Raw genomic sequence first — 17,859 nt, forward strand, 5'->3', positions numbered from 1 at the left:
TTGGTAGAGATTTTGACTCAGGTGCAACCTATATGTGCACTATATACCACACCTTTCAGCATGTTAATTGATATAACTCAGTTTTTTTTTTTCTCTCTGAACCAAAATTTTGTAACATATGTTACTTTGAATTATTATGTGGTCAAAACTATTGAGATATTGGGGTAAACTAAGGGATTGTTTGATGACAATTTCAATTTGTTTGATAATAATTCCAATTTCAATTTGTCAAATAACAATTTCAATCTCAATTTTCAGTTTTTATTTTCAGTTTTTTAAAAAACTGAAAATTAAAAACTTATTGGCTAACTAATTTAAAATTTTATTTAAAAAAAAAGAGAAATTTCATTTGAAAATCAAGAATTGATTTCATTTTTTATTTTTTATTTTTTATTTTTATTTTTTTCACGTGTCTCTCTTGTTTTAACTATCACTCTTTGCTCACTCACTATTCACTCTCTACTCTATTTGTCACTCTCTTCTCTATGCTCTCTCATCTTCGTCTCTCTGCCCTCTTGCTCCGTCTCTTCCCTTCTCTCTCGATCTCACAGCCTCAGTTCTCTGTCTCACTCATCTCCTCCCCTCTCTTAGATCTCGCTGTCTCTAGCTATCCATCAAAGGTATGCACATTTCTAAATTTCGCTTTATTTGTTATTTTGTTTCTTTCATCAGCTTTAATTTGCTGGAAATTGATATTTAGACTACTTTTGGATTTGGCATTGTCGTGTTAAAGCATCTGTGTAATTTGAAAGAAAAAGTGACAAACCTCACTTATCTTTTTTCATTTGGTTTTGTTTTTTTTTCAGCTTGAGTCGTATGTGATTTTGTACATAACAAATCAAACCAATTCATTCATTGGAAATAATTATGCAATTCAAATCAAATTGAGCAAGTCGGTGGCTAATAAAACTTGAGACTATATGTAGTATATTATGAGAGCAAAATATCTTAGAAGTTTTTCTTAGAATGGGGTGAGTAATAATATCTCTCCATATTGAATTTTCTTATAAGTTTTGCTTGAGTAGAATGCTTGCAATAGTAATCTATAGGCCTGAACAATCTCTTAGTGTTTAAGAAGAACTCGTTTCTGTTCTATTCTTCTCCATCTTGGAGGAATGTACAGACTAATTAGGAAGCAATCACAAGACCAACCAGTCAATATAATAAATCAATCAATATCTTCCAACAATTAGTAGAACATGACACGGAAAAAATTAATACAAAAACTAGATTGGATATAATGAGTGGGAGCTCTAGATTAGATGCAGACCAAGATGACAGTCTGATATAAGGCTTGACTGACTGTGTTTCTCCACATTGCTAAGGAGACAGTCAATTTGTCTAACCAGTGACTTTTCCATTAGTTCCTTTGTTGGCGGCTCCATCAGTAGAGCAAGCTTACCTAGAAGAGGCACAACCATATTTCCCCAGAATAATTGAATTTTTGTAATTGCACTCTGTCCACAAGACATTGTGGTAGTGGATGTTGTTGTCTTGTCTGAGCTAGAGGGATATGAATAAGGTTGTTTTTTTTACTGCTTTAAGTATGTTATGCTATGCTTGTTGGGCGTTTCATTTTTATGTTATGCTTTGTTCTAGATGTGAAAAAGGTCGAGGAACATTTCTGATGATGATGATGATGTTGTGGAAGTTGAGGATAAGGGGAAAGATGGACCATGGCCTGAAAACAGTGAGGATCTATTTATTGATTGAATGATGAGGAGATCTCAAGGTGCAACTGAAACTTTTTCTCAAACTAGTTGACAAACCATGATGAAAAGTTGATTAAATTATTTGGGGATATAACAATAATCAGAAGACATGCCCATCCTCAACCAAATCTTCCTCAGATTCAACATATAGAAGCAGATATAAAACTAGAGGTGACGGTGATACTAATGAAAAGGATGAAACTGAAACGCATCCACATTACAAGAAAACTAGTAAAAGGAGAAATCATATTAGTGATGTATTGTCTTCTATGATTCAAGTGTTTTTTGAGACATCAAAGAACTTGAATTAAATAGTTGAGAAAAGATTTGTTGGTTCTTCAAAATCGCATAGTAATAATGTGGTTCAATCAGCTGCAAACAGATATTGCAACAGAAGAATTGATTTCGGCAATGCCCAACCCCGTTTTAGGTAGAACTAAAGCCCAACCCAAGCTTTTGTAAAACTTCCCCAACCTTCTTTGAAAAATAAAAATAAAAATATTAGTCCAGCTTATATCCTATACACTCAATCTTCTTCTTGCACTACTTTTTCTTGTGATTTAATTATAAAACTATTTCAAAATTTTGATTTAGAGATTTAGAAATTATGAGGTTTTTTATTTTTGCTACTGATGTGTAATTTTGAAATTTATGGGTGTTATTGTGTAAGTTTTTATTTTTATTTTTAAGGAAGGTGTGTTATTAAGTTATTAGAAACTATGTGCATGTTTTTATTCTTATTAATGAAATTCACTCATACTGTTGAGTTTTGTTTTATGTATAATTGGGGAAGTTCTTGAAAATGTAGTTGAAGATGTATGAGTAAATAATAAAAGTATTTAATATATTATATACAAATTGAGAAATGTCATAAAAACAAAATGAATTCTGCGAAATTTCATTAGAAGTTTACTTAACATTTTGGTCAAATGCAAAGTTTGCAAACCATAAACGAAGAAAGGCATAATAGAAAAACATCCTCGTCATAGCCATATGGGTTGCGGACTGACCATAGCCATAGCACCATGTTCAATAAATAGAGTTTACGAATAGGCCCATTTTTCAAATGAATTTTCAACAATTGGGCCCACTGTTATTAGGTAAATTTCGACTAATAAGTTCAAATATAAACGTGAAAATTTGTATTGGAAATTGGCATTTTCTGAAAAAAAAAAAAAAAAAACAAGAAATTTGGTATGCATGACGAGTTATTACAAACCCTAGTAAATTATAAATTACAAATTTATATGACAGATAATAATATGTAAGTTTCTTACACAACATACCTGGCCACTCAATATACAGTCCCCTTCTATTGAGGGATCTCTCAAATAATTTTATTTGAGGGACGCCTTTTAGGGTACCCTACAATTTTTTTCCCAATGATCCAAACCATCTATTTTTTAGGTCTTCATTCATAGATCATCCTTACAAAAAATTAGACAAATCGGAAACCATTTCGACATCCAATTGTGTCTTACAAAATCAATGAACACGGTGCTTCAAGAAAATGCTAAAATTTCAATAACTTAATTGAGTGGTCAAATGATATCGAATTCAAGTGAGTTTTTGTAGAGATGATCTTTGAATGAGTATCTACAAAATAGAAGGTTTGGATTAGTGAAATACAATCCGGAGTGGGGCCTACAAAGGGTGTCCAATAAGCTTATTTGAGGGATCCCTCAATGAAAGCTCTATATATATATATATATAAATTAGCATAAATGAATTTAAGGGCAAGCACAACCATAACCCAAAACGCATGCAAACTGTGAGGACATACTTTATATATGCAGAATATATAAAATATGATTTTAAATTTGGGCAATAGATTTTTATTGGTCGCCTATAAACCAACACATATTGTAGGTATGATCTTCTAATTTGGTCTCACATCTTGCATTTAATAGCATTTGTTGAGTAACTATTTAGGGTTCTCAAGCATTATTTTGTAATTTGGACATATTAGTTGGTATTAACATTTTTGAGATATTGGAGTAAATTAAATTGCATGAACCTTCCTATCTCTTTGCCTAATTTGTTGACATGTGGCTCTTGACTTGCATCAAACGTTTTTAAATTTCTTTGAACACTCTATCTTCTTCACCTTCTCTCCTTTTTCACAATCTCACCATTCACCAGAGACAAACAAGCCTCAACCATCAAATCTTGTTTCTCATAAATTCGTATTTGACAAAAAAAAACAAGTTCTTACATCTAAACGCATTTCCCTTTGGTTTCTCTGAATTTATGAATACATTGTTGTTGGGATTGCTAATTGGTCTTGGAATTATTTGCTTTTCCTCCATATCTTATTACCGATTTCAAAAACCTAAAAACTAAAACAAATTTCTTAAGAAGTGTTGATAGATGAATGAACAACGAGATGGATGAATAATCCACTCAGAATATATACAAAATATACGAAATAGAGAGAAAAAATCAAATCTACTCAAGCAGTGAAATTGAAAGCAATAGAGAAAAAAAGAGCAAATGAAACCAAAAAAAAAGTATTGAGTATTTGAGAGCATGTTCAATTGAAGATTGGTGAGATTTGAGAGTATGACTCGATGAATCGAAGAAGAAAAGTCGGTCTTTTTTGTTATCTAACAGGAGTTAACAACCTTTGGGTATGTTAAGTAAAGGGTACGTGTCAAAAAATTAGGCAAAGGGACAGTGAGGGCACTAGCAATTTGGGTACAGGAGATATGAAGTTAAGGTCATGACCATGAAGTTGTATGAATGAATTGTACGAATGAGCGAGTGAACATGTATTATGGTTGAAGTATTAATATTTTATGTCACTTATTAAATTGTGCCACCACCACTAACGCACACAACTATCTTTTTATGGTCGCCACGAGCATCATCTTTATCATCGTTACCACAACCAGCCCAATCATCATCACTGCCATCGTAACCACTATTGCCACCATTACCACTAGTTTGCCATTGCAATCACACATCCACCACCACTTCAACCATCATTGTCACAACCACTTTTGCCGTCATCAATTGCCTAATACCATCCTCAGAACTTCTCCCATTACCACTATCATCGCATCACCTCTCATTTATAAGTTCATGCCCTTTGAAAAGTTAAACTTAATAATATGTTTAAATCCCAAAACTCGTTTCCAACAGCAAGGGCTGGCCCGGGCAGGAGGTGAGGTCCACGAAACCAGGCCAGCCCTCAGGCAAGATGAGCCTGAGTTCAAGCTTGGATTTGCTAACGTCAGCAACAAATTTTTTTTAATAAAAATACAAAAAATTCTATATTGTTGTAAATGCATGAGTTTGTGGATGACCACCATACCTCTTAGTATTCCACCGTTGGATTTTATGTAACCTATGCACTAAGTATTTGTAATTAGTGCTTGTAACCTATAGGTATATTGTAAATGATGATATTCAATCTCCTATCTTGGAAGCCTATAAATAGGCGGTTCTACCAAAGATTAAGAGAAGAATAAACATGGTGAAACTTTATCTTTAGCATATCACTTCTCTCTACATTTTCTCCCTCTAGGTTTATAACACGTTATCAGCACGACATTGCTCTTGGTATGTTTTCTTTCTTTGAATTTTCTTTCTTCTTATATGAGCCAGAGTCATCACATGGTATAGAGTTTCTTTGTACTCACCATCAGACTTCATCATGCTCGTTTAAGGAAAAAAATTCTTATTCTTATTACACATGAATATAATGCCATATTTTTTATTTATTTATTTGTTTGTTTATTTAATTTTAAGTATGATCTTAATTATTATGATGAGTTTGTATCATACAAAAGATCAGGGCCCGAAGTTCCTTGATCCTCATCATATAACTAGATTAGGGCCTATAGTTCTTTTGATTGAATCAGAACTGAAGTTCTTTGATTCCAAATAATTGAGGGCGTGAAGTTCCGCGAATTTAAAGAGCACATAAGGACATGAAACTCCTCGATTTTGTATTAATCAAAATCAGAATTCCATAAAGCCTACATATGTCAAAAACCCGAACCAGAAGATTTGAGTATGAAGTTCAAAGCACAACTATTAATTCAATTTATTTAGATCTACGTATTCGAATTTGAAGTTTCGAATATATATTGATATGAACATGAAGTTCATTACTTATTTGTGCCTATATGAACCTGAATTGGTTGGAAACCCAATTCTTAAACTTGTAGTTTTATCTACATATTGAATACACATTAATATTGGATTATCTTGGAATTTCATAGTTTTTAATTTATTTCATTTATTCCTCATTTATACCACTTTACTCATTTTATTTTATTTTATTTTATTTTATTTATGTTAGTTTATTAGTTAATTTCGTTTTACGATGGTAATGTTTTGTATTACATCCCCAATATTGACAGTCAAAGGCGTCTATTGGAGAAACTTCCTACTTTCTTTTGTAGGTAGGAAGTTTATGATTTCATGAACCAAAAGTTCATGAGGCCCCAATATTACACAACTATTAAAGTAGTTGAAGTTTATGATGTCATGAACCAAAAGTTCATGAGGCCCCAATATTACACAACTATTAAAGTAGTTGAAGATTATGATATCATGAACCAGAAGTTTATTAACCGGATAACTATTAGGTTGTGGCATGATTATCTTGGCAATCCATGTTCCACAATGACACATAAGAGTTTTATAAATTTGTAAGGACATTGTTTAAAGACTCAAAATATTGTCTTGTCCAACATATATCATTACAAAGAATGCTCATCGTTTAAAGACTCAAAATATTGTCTTGTCCGACAAATATCATTACAAAGAATCCTCACAAATAAAAGTTGTCATGAGATCATCAAAGTCAAAAATTGACTTTGAGCCCCCTTTCCTGAAATAATTCAAGGGGATATTTGTGAGCCTATATAACATTTAATTATGGATCACTTCACCAGTTTTATTGAATGTGCCTACTAAAATGGTCACACATTTGTCTCTTGTCAAGACGTTTACGAGCACAACTCCCACATTATCCAATCCAGTCAATTTGACTTGATAATGATTATGAGTTTATTTTCCTAAATTTTGAGGCAATTTTCCTACCATTAGGGGGAGTAATGGCAGTTCCTGAAGAACGTCGTGAAATAGTGTTGAATTGGTCCGCTTTTGTCTCATCAAAGGATAATGCATATATAAGCCATACATATGCTAACATGGATTGATATTCCCGTATCACAATCCACTAGCATGGTGACTATATATAATGCATGCTTGGAGCATGACAGAAATATAGGTTCTAAAGACTTAACTCTCAGAAGTGGAGTTTATTTGAAAAATTCATGTCCTATAAAAAATAACGCTCTAAAAGAGGTTCTGATCCATATGTTATAAATAATTCATCGTAAAAGAGATGTTTGTCCCATAATTGACAACATAAGCCTATGAAGAGGCATTGGTACCCCAAAGCAATGAGATACTTATAAATTATGCATGCGCATGCACATGAGAATTGTGGGATCACGAATTGGTTATACATTTGGTTTATTAGTAGCTACTACAATCATCAAGGGCTATGATTATATTAAATCTCGTCTTATGAATGTTGACAAGTTAAGTGATTGGCCAAAATGGAAATAGGCAATTCCATTTATCACTAAATATAAAGTCTGGGATATTGAACCTATAACTCAAACACCAAATTACAAATGTTAAGTATGAAGGTTACGAATTGGTGCTTGTGAAGTGGAATAAGATCACTAATATGACATAAGGTTTCCTGGTAGAGACATGGTTTTAGTCTCTCATCTCATCATAGATGCATCCACATTTCAATAAATACAGTTGTTATTTTTAACGCGAAACTTATAGCATGTGTTAAATGTATATTTATTAAGACTGTATGGTACATGAAGATCCTCCAAGCTCATGACTAAGAGTTTGAGTATTTTGAATTCAAATTTGATAATGTTGTAAGATATTCTAACTATAAGATTAGTTGTTGATGCTACTAAAGAGTTCAATCATTTGAAAAGTGAAAAAGGTCGAATAATGTGATAAACGATCATGTGTGAAGACACTGTTGCTTGTATTGCTTAAATCAGAGAAGGGTTCATCAAGGGTGACATAGTTTTAGAAAAAAGTCAAGAGATTGGAGTTAAACAAATTCGTTCACAAGATAATCTGGCGAACCTTTTTACCAAAGCTTTTTTCTGAAGCTTAAATTCTAGAAGTTAATGAATCAAGGGGAGATATTAATCAGGGGGAGATATCAATCAGGGGGAGCATCTCAATTCTACTACATACAGAACATCTATGCGTTGTACTCTTTTTCCCTTCGACTAGGTTTTTGTCCCACTGGGTTTTTCCTAGCAGGGTTTTAACAAGGCAACATAAGCTTATCAAACACCATATCAATGATCCAGAAGAAAGTTTCACTCTTTTTTCCTTCGCTTTGGTTTTGTCCCATTGAGTTTTCCAAGCAAGGTTTTTAATGAGGGAACTATGTCATTGTATGGTGGACATCCAAGGGGAAGTGTTGTAAATGCATGAGTTGGTGGATGACCACCATACCTCTTAGTATTATACCGTTGGATTTTATATAACTTATGTACTAAGTATTTGTAACTAGTGCTTGTAACCTATAAGTATATTGTAAATGATGATATTTAATCTCCTATCTTGTAAGCCTATAAATAGGCGGTTCTACCAAAGATTAAGAGAAGAATAAATATGGTGAAACTTTATCTTTAGCATATCAATTCTCTCTACATTTTCTCCCTCTAGTTTTATAACACATTTAAAAATAAATAAATAAATACTTAGTCATAGTTTTCACTTCCCACACCAAACTCTATACAAATTTCTCTGCTCATATCTCATATGAATAGTTGTTGTCATGACAATAGGTGAAAACACCACAACCTTTTACAAAGACAACCACTATTTACATAAATAGTAACTGCCATAATTCCTTTGCCATATTAGTGGAAGTGATCTAAAGTTCTGATTGTTTGTCTAATTCCATTATACTGTTTAGTTTAATTACATAAACTTACAAATTCTAAAAGATTAATTTATATTATTTTCTGAATGTCTTGGTACTTTTTGTCGGCAAAATTATTTTCGGTCTCAAAACCCTTATACACGTTACCAAAATCGTAATTTTATTTTTATGTGTTTTATATACTTTTGCATTTTTTCTGAATTTGACAAATTGAGTTACTGAATTACCTTAGCCACCTCTCTCTTTATTTTAGGGTTTCTCGGCGGGTAACACAGAGAGGCAAAACTAGAGTGACCAGAAACGGCACAGAGACGACAAACCAGTCGCCATGGGGCGTATGCACAGCAGAGGGTTGGTTTTTTCTTGTTATCTGAACAAGCTCTGTAAATAAGCTCCGTGAATCCTTCTCGCATTCAGTTGAATTGTTTGACATTTGACCCATTTTTTGGTGGTTGTATTTTGTGCCCTTTTTGCAGTAAGGGTATATCGGCTTCAGCTCTTCCATACAAGAGGACCCCCCCGAGCTGGCTGAAGATCTCTACTCAGGATGTGAGAAACCCGAACTCTAACTCTTGAATAAGTAATTGGGTTATGTTGTGATTTGTTTGGTAAATGAGAAATTTAAGTAAGTTTTGAATATTTTGCTCAATTTCATTCCGCACTTTCGCGAAAATGAACAAAAAAGAAGAAGCTGTTCTTGCCCATTTGGTATCAGACAGTAAAGGATCGTTTTTTATCTGGTAATTACGTTTTGTGGGTCTTCTTTAGTCAATTAGCAACCGAACAGAGCCTTATTAGTTCACCTCTCTCGGTCTGTCTTTTATCTTCTGTGAATTGATTGATTTATGAGATGTATAGTGAGAGAAGCAAAAGACGATCTTTTGATATTTGATTGAGTTTTTCTCTCCTTTTGATTTGGAATGATTGGGTTTCTATTCTATGAAGTAACAGATTATTTTAATTTCATTTGGGCACATCTTTCCTTGCTGTCTACACCAAATGAAAGCTCGAGTCTGATTGTTGTCTCATACATACTCATGATGTTCTAAGTAGCATCGAGTTTTCGTACTTACAAGTCTGTTAATGCCTTGCGATTGTAGTTGGGATCTTTACAATTCTATCATTGAAAAACATAATGACTGTTTCTTTTGTTTTGTTCTAGTCGAGTGGTTTTGGCATTTTAGAATAATCAAAACTTCAAGTTTGTTTTGCGTTCCATGTTCATTTAATCAATTTTATTATGTCTTTATATCTACAATGAATGACCACATACCTTTGTCGCAATGGCAAATGCTGCAAACCCAGTCCTCTTTATTGAATGAATGAGAGCATATTTGATTGTCTGTTAACTACTGAAATTTCCAAGAGAATTTACTTACAATGTAAAGGAACTAACACAAATTTCAATTTTGTGTATTATACTTATCAAGTTGTTTTTATCTTTAAGGTTGAGGAGAACATCTGCAAGTTTGCCAAGAAAGGTCTAACACCCTCTCAAATTGGTGTTCTTCTACGTGATTCTCATGGGATTGCTCAGGTGAAGAGTGTTACTGGAAGCAAGATATTGCGTATACTGAAGGCGCATGGTGCGTCTTTTTATTATTTCTATTTCCATATTTTGTTTTATATTTGAAGACAAATTTGTAAATGATTTTGTTATCCTTTTTTTCTTTGTTGGGTTAGGTCTTGCCCCTGAAATACCTGAGGATTTATACCACCTCATCAAGAAAGCCGTCTCAATTAGAAAACATTTGGAAAGGAACAGGAAGGACAAGGATTCTAAATTTAGACTGATTTTGGTTGAGAGCAGAATCCATCGCCTTGCTCGTTACTATAAGAAGACAAAGAAGCTTCCACCAGTATGGAAATAGTAAGTATCTTTTTTCCGTTTACTTTTGTCTTATTCATGTGACTGTAATATGGGTTTTCTTAACCTCACTTGAAGACACCTAATGGGATTGTTCAATCTAACACTAGCTAGAGTGTGTTATCCTGTGTGGAAATTAGATCTGTAATTTAGGATTCTATTGCTTACTGTGAATGATTTTGCCTTTCCCCAGACATTCACAATCTGAAGAACCCATTATATGTGGGAAGCTAATTTTCTTATATGCTGTCCTCAAGAAACTTGTACATTGGTAGAATGCTTTCCCTTCAGAAATGAAATCGATGTGAGATATGTCTAATGTTAGTGTTTGGTTTCCCCCCATTTCCATAAACATTCTAGTTACAGGGTGGCATCTGTGACAGTGAGGCTGGAGTGGGTTCTCTATATGAAATTATCTTCTTTTCAAGACTGCTTATAAAAATTTGCGCATTGAAGAGCATTGCTTCTGCTGCTTGCTCAATTCAAATTATATCTTGTTTTGTGTCAACTAGTTGTTCCTTAATTGCTTATATCCATTGATCTCTTTTTGCAGTGAGTCTACCACCGCCAGCACCCTTGTGGCATAGGTCGGATATGATCGGCACCAATTCTAGGTGCTCACATTGAAAAATCAGGACTAGTTTTTAGTTTGTTACTTGTTTGCTTCAAGTTTGGAACTTTATGAAAATCTTCATTGTGGAACTCCTTGGTAGTTGATTTTGTTTGGATTTTCAAGTGCTCACAATTTTTTTTGGGCAGATTTATCTTTAATTTTTCAATTGGATAATTTGAATATCATTGCATCATTTGGATCCTTTGTCTGGAACATGTTTCGGAAGAAGCTTGGGAGTCATTGTAGGCTGGTTTTGGCTTAACCTATAGCAATGCGATCTTGACAGAAGTATACTTCACACAACTGAATGTTCACAGAATTTGAGTTTGACATTGTTGTTCCAGTCAAGTATCGTTTCAGTTTATTGAATTTTATGTAATATAAATCTGTAATTCATTGCATAACCCTCCAATCAATTTATCAGTATTACATCTTATGTACAGTACGGATAACAAATGCGTCTGCGACTGCGTCTGGTCAGACGCTCATAAACTATATCAATTTCTATTAGCATCCAAGTTTTTCAAAATCTATTTCGAATATTCCACATGCCCTTCGGCGTTAAAGTTTTAGCTCTTACATTGCCTTCAACTACTAATTTTGTCAACCCAAAAAAAAAAAAAAAAAAAAGGTAAAAGAGTTATTGTCCAAGAACTGCAACAACTATAGGAACCAAAATTAAATTTCCCCTTTCAATTATGGGTCATCTTAGAGCATCCATAATAGACTCCCTAAACCACCTACTTAGATAAAATTTAGGGAGGAAGTAAGAAAACTCACCTCCAACCATGCTCCCTATCGAGCTCTTAAAATAGGGAGACCTCTAAGAGCTCCTAAATTTAAGAAAAGAGAATGAACTCGTAGTAACTCCTTATAATTTAATGCTACCATATTTAATGAATATTTTAAAACCTTTAATTAATATTGTCTATTTTTATATTATTTTTCATAAAGATGGACCATTTATGTTAAATTAAAATATAATCCTAGCATTTATGACTCCCTAACTAGTGAGTATGATTGAAGTTGAAATTTTTTTTTTTTTTTTTTGAGGACCTTTCCTATTGAAATTTTATAGAGAGCTTCTAAAATAACTTTTGTGTGTTTTAGCTAAATTTTAACTAAAAAAATAGAGAGCATGACTGTAGATGCTCTTATTTAAGATATTTTGGGGTTCGGGCTTGAATTTTTTTTTGGGGTTCGGGCTTGAATTTTTTTTTGGGGGTCAGGTTTCTGGCCTTGAATTAAGTTATGTGAATCAACCCAATTATGACACATTGTATACCAAATTATGTAATGTTTAATTCAATACAAGCATATGTGAGTTAGACCAGTTGATTCGGGTAGTGAACTTGCGCCCCTTACTCCCAAGTTCGTTCAATCTCCTCGCAAATTAGATAATTTAAATGTTATATTTACCCAATAAAAAAGAAATTCGCTTGTGTTTTGAAAAAAAAAAAAAAAATGTTCGTGTGTAGAGAAAAATTATGATTGCAGCTTCGGCCTTGTACAGTGCCTCGTGTCATTTTGTTAGTGGTTGAAACTTTGCATTACCATACACCTGTTCACACGGGATACAAGACTCAGCACGGTAGTAAACCCTAACTCATTTCTTCTCTTTATATTAGCATACTGCCGCCGCGAAGCTTTTTTCTTCTTGGCCGTCTTCTTCATTGTGTAACAGAACTCATCACCTCTCTCTCTCTTTCTCGCTCCACTCTCGGTACGTTCTATATTTTCCCCTCGTTCTCTTTTTGTTTGGTTCCGATGCGAACTACCGATGTGAGCTTTTTTGGTGATAACATTGTATTTTTTATTTTTAGTTTCTTTTTGGGTTTACTTCAGAATTTCAGTTGCTGTTGTTTTGGGATTCAAAATTTCTAGATTAGTGAACTCATAGGTGATTGTGGTATTGAAATTTAATTGATGGTTGTTTTAGATTGAGTTCAAAGAGGAAAATATGGAATATGCATATCTCTATCTGCTTCTGTCTTCAGCTCATGGAATTTTGTGTTCAGTGATGTAATTATTAAGTTTTACAATCAAATAGCTGATTGTTCCACTTTATTTTCTAGAGATGCAGTTGGAACCCCTGTAGGAAAAGGGTTTCATATATTTGTGTATAAATCTGTTAGCTGTTACTTATTTTGTGTTGTTATGATTTGTGTGGTATATAATACACACATTTTGTCCTTCATCAAATTTGTATGTAGATGACATGTTTCTCTAGTTGATCTTAGGCATTGATTTGATTTGTGTGGGTTGCAGAAGATAATCGACAATGAGTCGAGGAGCTGCAGCAGGTCCCAAGGGGAAAAAGAAGGGAGTGACTTTCACCATTGATTGTGGAAAGCCAGTGGAGGACAAGATCATGGACATTGCATCCCTGGAGAAGTTTCTTCAGGAGAGGATCAAGGTTGGAGGCAAGGCCGGTGCACTTGGTGACGCGGTCAGTGTGACCCGGGAGAAGAGCAAGATCACTGTCACTTCTGACAGTAACTTCTCTAAGAGGTAATTTGATTGATCTTTTGTGATTGCTACTTGTATGACTAATTGGATGTCTGGTTAGTTTATAGAGTTCATGAGTTCATTTATATAGTTGGTGAGATTGATATCAGACATTGGATTTTATTTAGTTCTTATTTCTGTTTAGAATGCTTTATTTATGTAATGTTGCACCTGTGTATAGAGGATCAGTTGTATTTCGGACTGATAACTGGTCATCCTGGTGATGATAGTAATGGTGCTTTTAACTGTCAGGCTCTTATAGATATCAGAGGACATTAAACGGCATACTCATCCGAATGTTAAAGCTTCATTAAGTTCATTTGCTCGAAAGCATCATAACTTTTAACTGAAATCCACATTGTTTACAAATATTAAATGTTTGATACTTTGTTTCTCTTTTATTAATTTTATCTACTGTTTGTAGAGGCAAGAAAGATTGTTAAATATGTTAGATGTAATGTTTTTACAGAGCTCAAGTATTTACATTGAGCTATTTTGTGGTTGAAATACTGAAAGGATAAGCCCTGACAAAACACACCATGATTTTTGCTCTGTGCTTCTATTTCGGGGATTGTGACACGTATGGTGTTCCTACACTTTTGAAATTTTAGTATGCGGAGGGGTGTTATAGCTGTTTTGCCATACACCTCAGTTAAGGGGTTTTTTTTTTTTTAAACATTAAAAAAAAAAAATCAGAGTAGGTCCTTTTTTGTTGTTGCATTGTTTTACAAGTATATTTGTTGTTTTCCTGGGGTTCAGGTATCTGAAGTACTTGACAAAGAAGTATCTTAAGAAGCACAATGTGCGAGATTGGCTTAGAGTGATTGCTTCCAACAAGGATCGGAATGTTTATGAACTAAGGTACTTCAACATTGCCGAGAATGAAGGGGAGGAGGAAGATTGAGATGCTGGATGATTTTAGTCATCGAAGGACCGTGTTTACTTGTTTACTGTTTTTTGTGTGGTACTTTGCTGAAATTAATGCTGTTTTGAAGTTTTGTTCTTTTAATTTCATGATTGTCGAATTTTGCTATTAGTACATCAGAATATAGAAGATCTGGATTTTTAGGAAGTCTTAATTAATCATGTTCAACGAATGGATCAGGCACTATTCTCAAATTTTTGGCACTGCTATTACTTGTCCACGATTCTTTTGTTTTAACCCCGCATAATTTGATAAGTTTTTAATTCAACTTTAGATGTACACGTCCTTCACACCTTCCCTTAATTTCTGTCACACAAAATTCTTGAGTTACTTTCGGTATGGATGGCATGCAATTATAACTCTCAGTATGGATGCTATGCAATTATCAGACCTTGATTGTATGGTTTCGTGATTTGCTTATTTGTCATTATGATAAGACGCACAAATAGTGATGGATATGCGTAGGAAAGTAAGGAGGAACAAAAGAGAGAAACAGAGGGAGAGATAGAGACCAGGTTTTCCGAAAAAATGACGATCTCTTGAAAAGGTTTCCATTTCATACTGCTCAACACCGAGTCGTTTTCCTTGTTGTCTTGACAGAGGCCAACATAAAAAGTGCTACTTTTGCCAACGGCAAATCTCCTGTGGAAGTTTATACTTGAGAATCAGAGATGCATTAACTGTATGTGTAAGGTTATAAAGATTATAGTCTTCGAATGCAGGGAAAACAAGTGCAAATATTGTCAGTTAAGAAAATAGGTACCCAACATGGAAAATAGGTACCATTAGCACTAGGAACATCTACAACTCGGCTCTGACCCTTGTCTATCAAAGCACTATGAATACTGGTTGGCATTGCTGTCACAAAAACCCATGTACTTATAATCATTTTGTGGTTAAAAAAATCCGAGAGATAGAGAGGCTGTGAAGAGAAGTGAGAAAAACTTGAAAATGATCAAAGCAGAGAGAAAATCAACAGGAAAAAATCGCTCAAATTGAACCACTCGTGTGTTTTGTGTGTTTCAGTTTGCTTTATAATAAAAACTTATCAAGAGAAGTTGGAGTCGAGAAACTTGAATTACAATTGTACATAAACTGATCACAATTACAGAATGAATTGAATAAAAAATGTGCTAGCTCTCCTCTCCTAAAAAACCATGTACTTATAATCGTTTTGTGGTTCAAAAACCTTGTACTTACATCTGATATCAATTAAAGAATAAACTAGACCATAAGAAACGTGTTCTCCAAGAAATCAGAAGGCTCGGCATTTCCTGGAGCTAATCAGCAACTTGTTCTTTGTCAAAACCCGACCGCGTCCCGGCTTAGACGGCAAAGGCAAGTTCTTGATGTCGATAACTTGAATTTTCTTTCGCTTGTTTTGGAACTCTTGATAGCCTTGGTGAAGCTTTCGAACACTAGTCTCCAACTTCTCTTCATCATCCCAATCTTGCCGATGATGAAGTTCATGATCAGTGGATTTTGAGAGCCCCTTAGGGTTTTGTTGGCTCTCTGAAAAATCAGAAAAGGCTCCACACTTGCTCGAACTGGTCTTGCTCAAAACCCAGCCTCGCTGAGGCTTAGACGGCAAAGGCAAGTTCTTGACGTCAAGAAGTTGAATTTTCTTTCTCTTGTTTTGGAACTCTTGGTGAAGCTTTCGCTTGCTATTCTCCAATTTCTCTTCATCATCCCAGTGTTGCCGTTGATGGTGAGCATCAGATTTTGTTGGCCCCGTAGGGTTTTGTTGAAAAGAAGATGGAGGTGGTGCGGATAGCACCAAGCGGAGGGTCTCCAACTTCTTCCCTTTGCCGTGGGATGGTGGTTTCTTGGGCTTCTCTTGAATTGCCATGTTGTGGTCATCAAGTTTGACGTTGTCGAACAAGAAGGGATCGAAAGTCGTGGTTTCACTTTCAAGGATGACGACAGCTTCAAGGTCGTCGAGAGGGCAAGCGAGTCCAGCAAAGTCGTCATCGTCAACGTCAACGTCAACGTCAACAGGAGGCTCTCGCTCGCATCGTTGTTCCTTCAAATCCTTCATCTTGTCTGAAAGAAAAAGTAGCTAGTGAAGTGAAGGGTCTCGATCGTTTGAAAGAGAAAAGATTGTAGGGAATTTTGGAAACCCTAAATCACAGTAGCTAGTGTATACAAAAGGCTCAGGCTACATATGTATTTATAGTTTTCTGTTTCCTAATGTCATTGGGAAAACCAATATTTTATTCTGATTAATTATAATGTACTTTCAAATTTTTATTAGACATGATGAATTAAACCAACCGAACAAATCCTTTCAGTTGCGAGGTCGCCACCTTCAAAAATCACCCAAACACAAATGCTGTTTGTGTTGTGTGCTTCAATTTGCTTTATAACTACAATTATTTTTCTTTTTGTTGGAGAAGTCTCTTGTATTACCCCAAACAAAATACAATTATTTTCCTCTTATAAAGTGTTTTTTTTTTTTTGGTGGCAGGTTTCTTTTTTGTCGAGCCAACCCAAATGAAAAATCAATGCTAGTCTATTTCACTTGAGTGTTACTATTAAACCAAGTATTACTATTTCTAATAATTACATGTCCTATGAAAATTCATTTTCATATATACAGGAAAATATTATCTTACTAAAGAGTTCACAATAGAAAAAAAATGTATAAATATATATATGCATTTTATTTTTTGGGCTTTTCACAAATATGCACATTCTAACATGATATCTATCTTATACAAAAACTCTTATAGAGCATATTTGGAGAGCAAAACACAAAATTAGACACTTGTCATTTTCTAATTGTTTCTTAGTGTGTTAAAATGTTATAATAAAAAGTGGCTAATTTTGGAGTTTTCTCCTCAACTAGGCTTTATATGAGTTTTTGTACAATATATCATGTTTTAATGGGTTTATTTGTATTTTTTTTTGTTGGTGAGAACTACTATAATGTTTTAACTTCATTTCTTTTCAAACCAGTTTGCTTATTGTTATGGCACAACCATAGTCGAATAGCTTCAAGCTGAGACTGAACAATTAACTTAAAGTTTGTTTTGTTTTTCTTCTGTTTTGAGAAATTCTTCAATTGCATTCATAATTCAGCTAAAAAAACCATTAGTCACAAATGGTCATTACAATAGTGAAGCGATCTAACATCAAAATTAAGATAATATGGTGCACCTCCACAACGATCACGCAGGATCGAAAAAACTCTAGCATAAGTCTGTTGGGGTCTTTTTCCGTCGGAAGGCTTGTCCAGGCTTATTCATTCTTGGACTGCCATAGAGTGATGAATCAGGC

General features: G+C 34.2%; 2 protein-coding genes and 1 long non-coding RNA gene across 3 annotated transcripts; all 3 read left to right on the forward strand.

Annotated features, from left to right (window-relative positions):
* Positions 545 to 2,911, forward strand: LOC109947597. The gene is made up of 2 exons (XR_002270374.1): positions 545 to 620; positions 1,600 to 2,911. It is a non-coding gene; the product is annotated as an uncharacterized LOC109947597 (long non-coding RNA).
* On the forward strand, positions 8,883 to 11,547 carry LOC18786315 (40S ribosomal protein S13). The gene is made up of 5 exons (XM_007218491.2): positions 8,883 to 9,018; positions 9,144 to 9,216; positions 10,115 to 10,253; positions 10,351 to 10,537; positions 11,088 to 11,547. Exons 1-5 carry the CDS (start codon positions 8,996 to 8,998, stop codon positions 11,119 to 11,121), a joined length of 456 nt encoding a protein of 151 aa, XP_007218553.1. The 5' UTR covers positions 8,883 to 8,995; the 3' UTR covers positions 11,122 to 11,547.
* On the forward strand, positions 12,759 to 14,798 carry LOC18785129 (60S ribosomal protein L22-3). The gene is made up of 3 exons (XM_007218542.2): positions 12,759 to 12,870; positions 13,416 to 13,658; positions 14,415 to 14,798. The coding sequence occupies exons 2-3, from the start codon at positions 13,429 to 13,431 to the stop codon at positions 14,557 to 14,559; spliced, it is 375 nt and encodes a 124-aa protein (XP_007218604.1). The 5' UTR covers positions 12,759 to 12,870; positions 13,416 to 13,428; the 3' UTR covers positions 14,560 to 14,798.

The sequence above is a fragment of the Prunus persica genome, chromosome G2 (genome assembly GCF_000346465.2).
Source record: "Prunus persica cultivar Lovell chromosome G2, Prunus_persica_NCBIv2, whole genome shotgun sequence".
Lineage (NCBI taxonomy): Eukaryota > Viridiplantae > Streptophyta > Magnoliopsida > Rosales > Rosaceae > Prunus > Prunus persica.

Excerpts from the sequence above, each read along its gene's own strand:
- LOC18786315 (XM_007218491.2), top strand. The coding sequence starts at position 8,996 with ATGGGGCGTATGCACAGCAGAGG. Across the intron at positions 9,019-9,143 it reads GGGCGTATGCACAGCAGAGG|TAAGGGTATATCGGCTTCAG; the intron begins GTTGGTTTTTTC and ends CCCTTTTTGCAG. Across the intron at positions 10,538-11,087 it reads CTTCCACCAGTATGGAAATA|TGAGTCTACCACCGCCAGCA; the intron begins GTAAGTATCTTT and ends CTCTTTTTGCAG.
- LOC18785129 (XM_007218542.2), top strand. The coding sequence starts at position 13,429 with ATGAGTCGAGGAGCTGCAGCAGGTCCCAAGGGGAAAAAGAAGGGAGTG. Across the intron at positions 13,659-14,414 it reads GACAGTAACTTCTCTAAGAG|GTATCTGAAGTACTTGACAA; the intron begins GTAATTTGATTG and ends CCTGGGGTTCAG.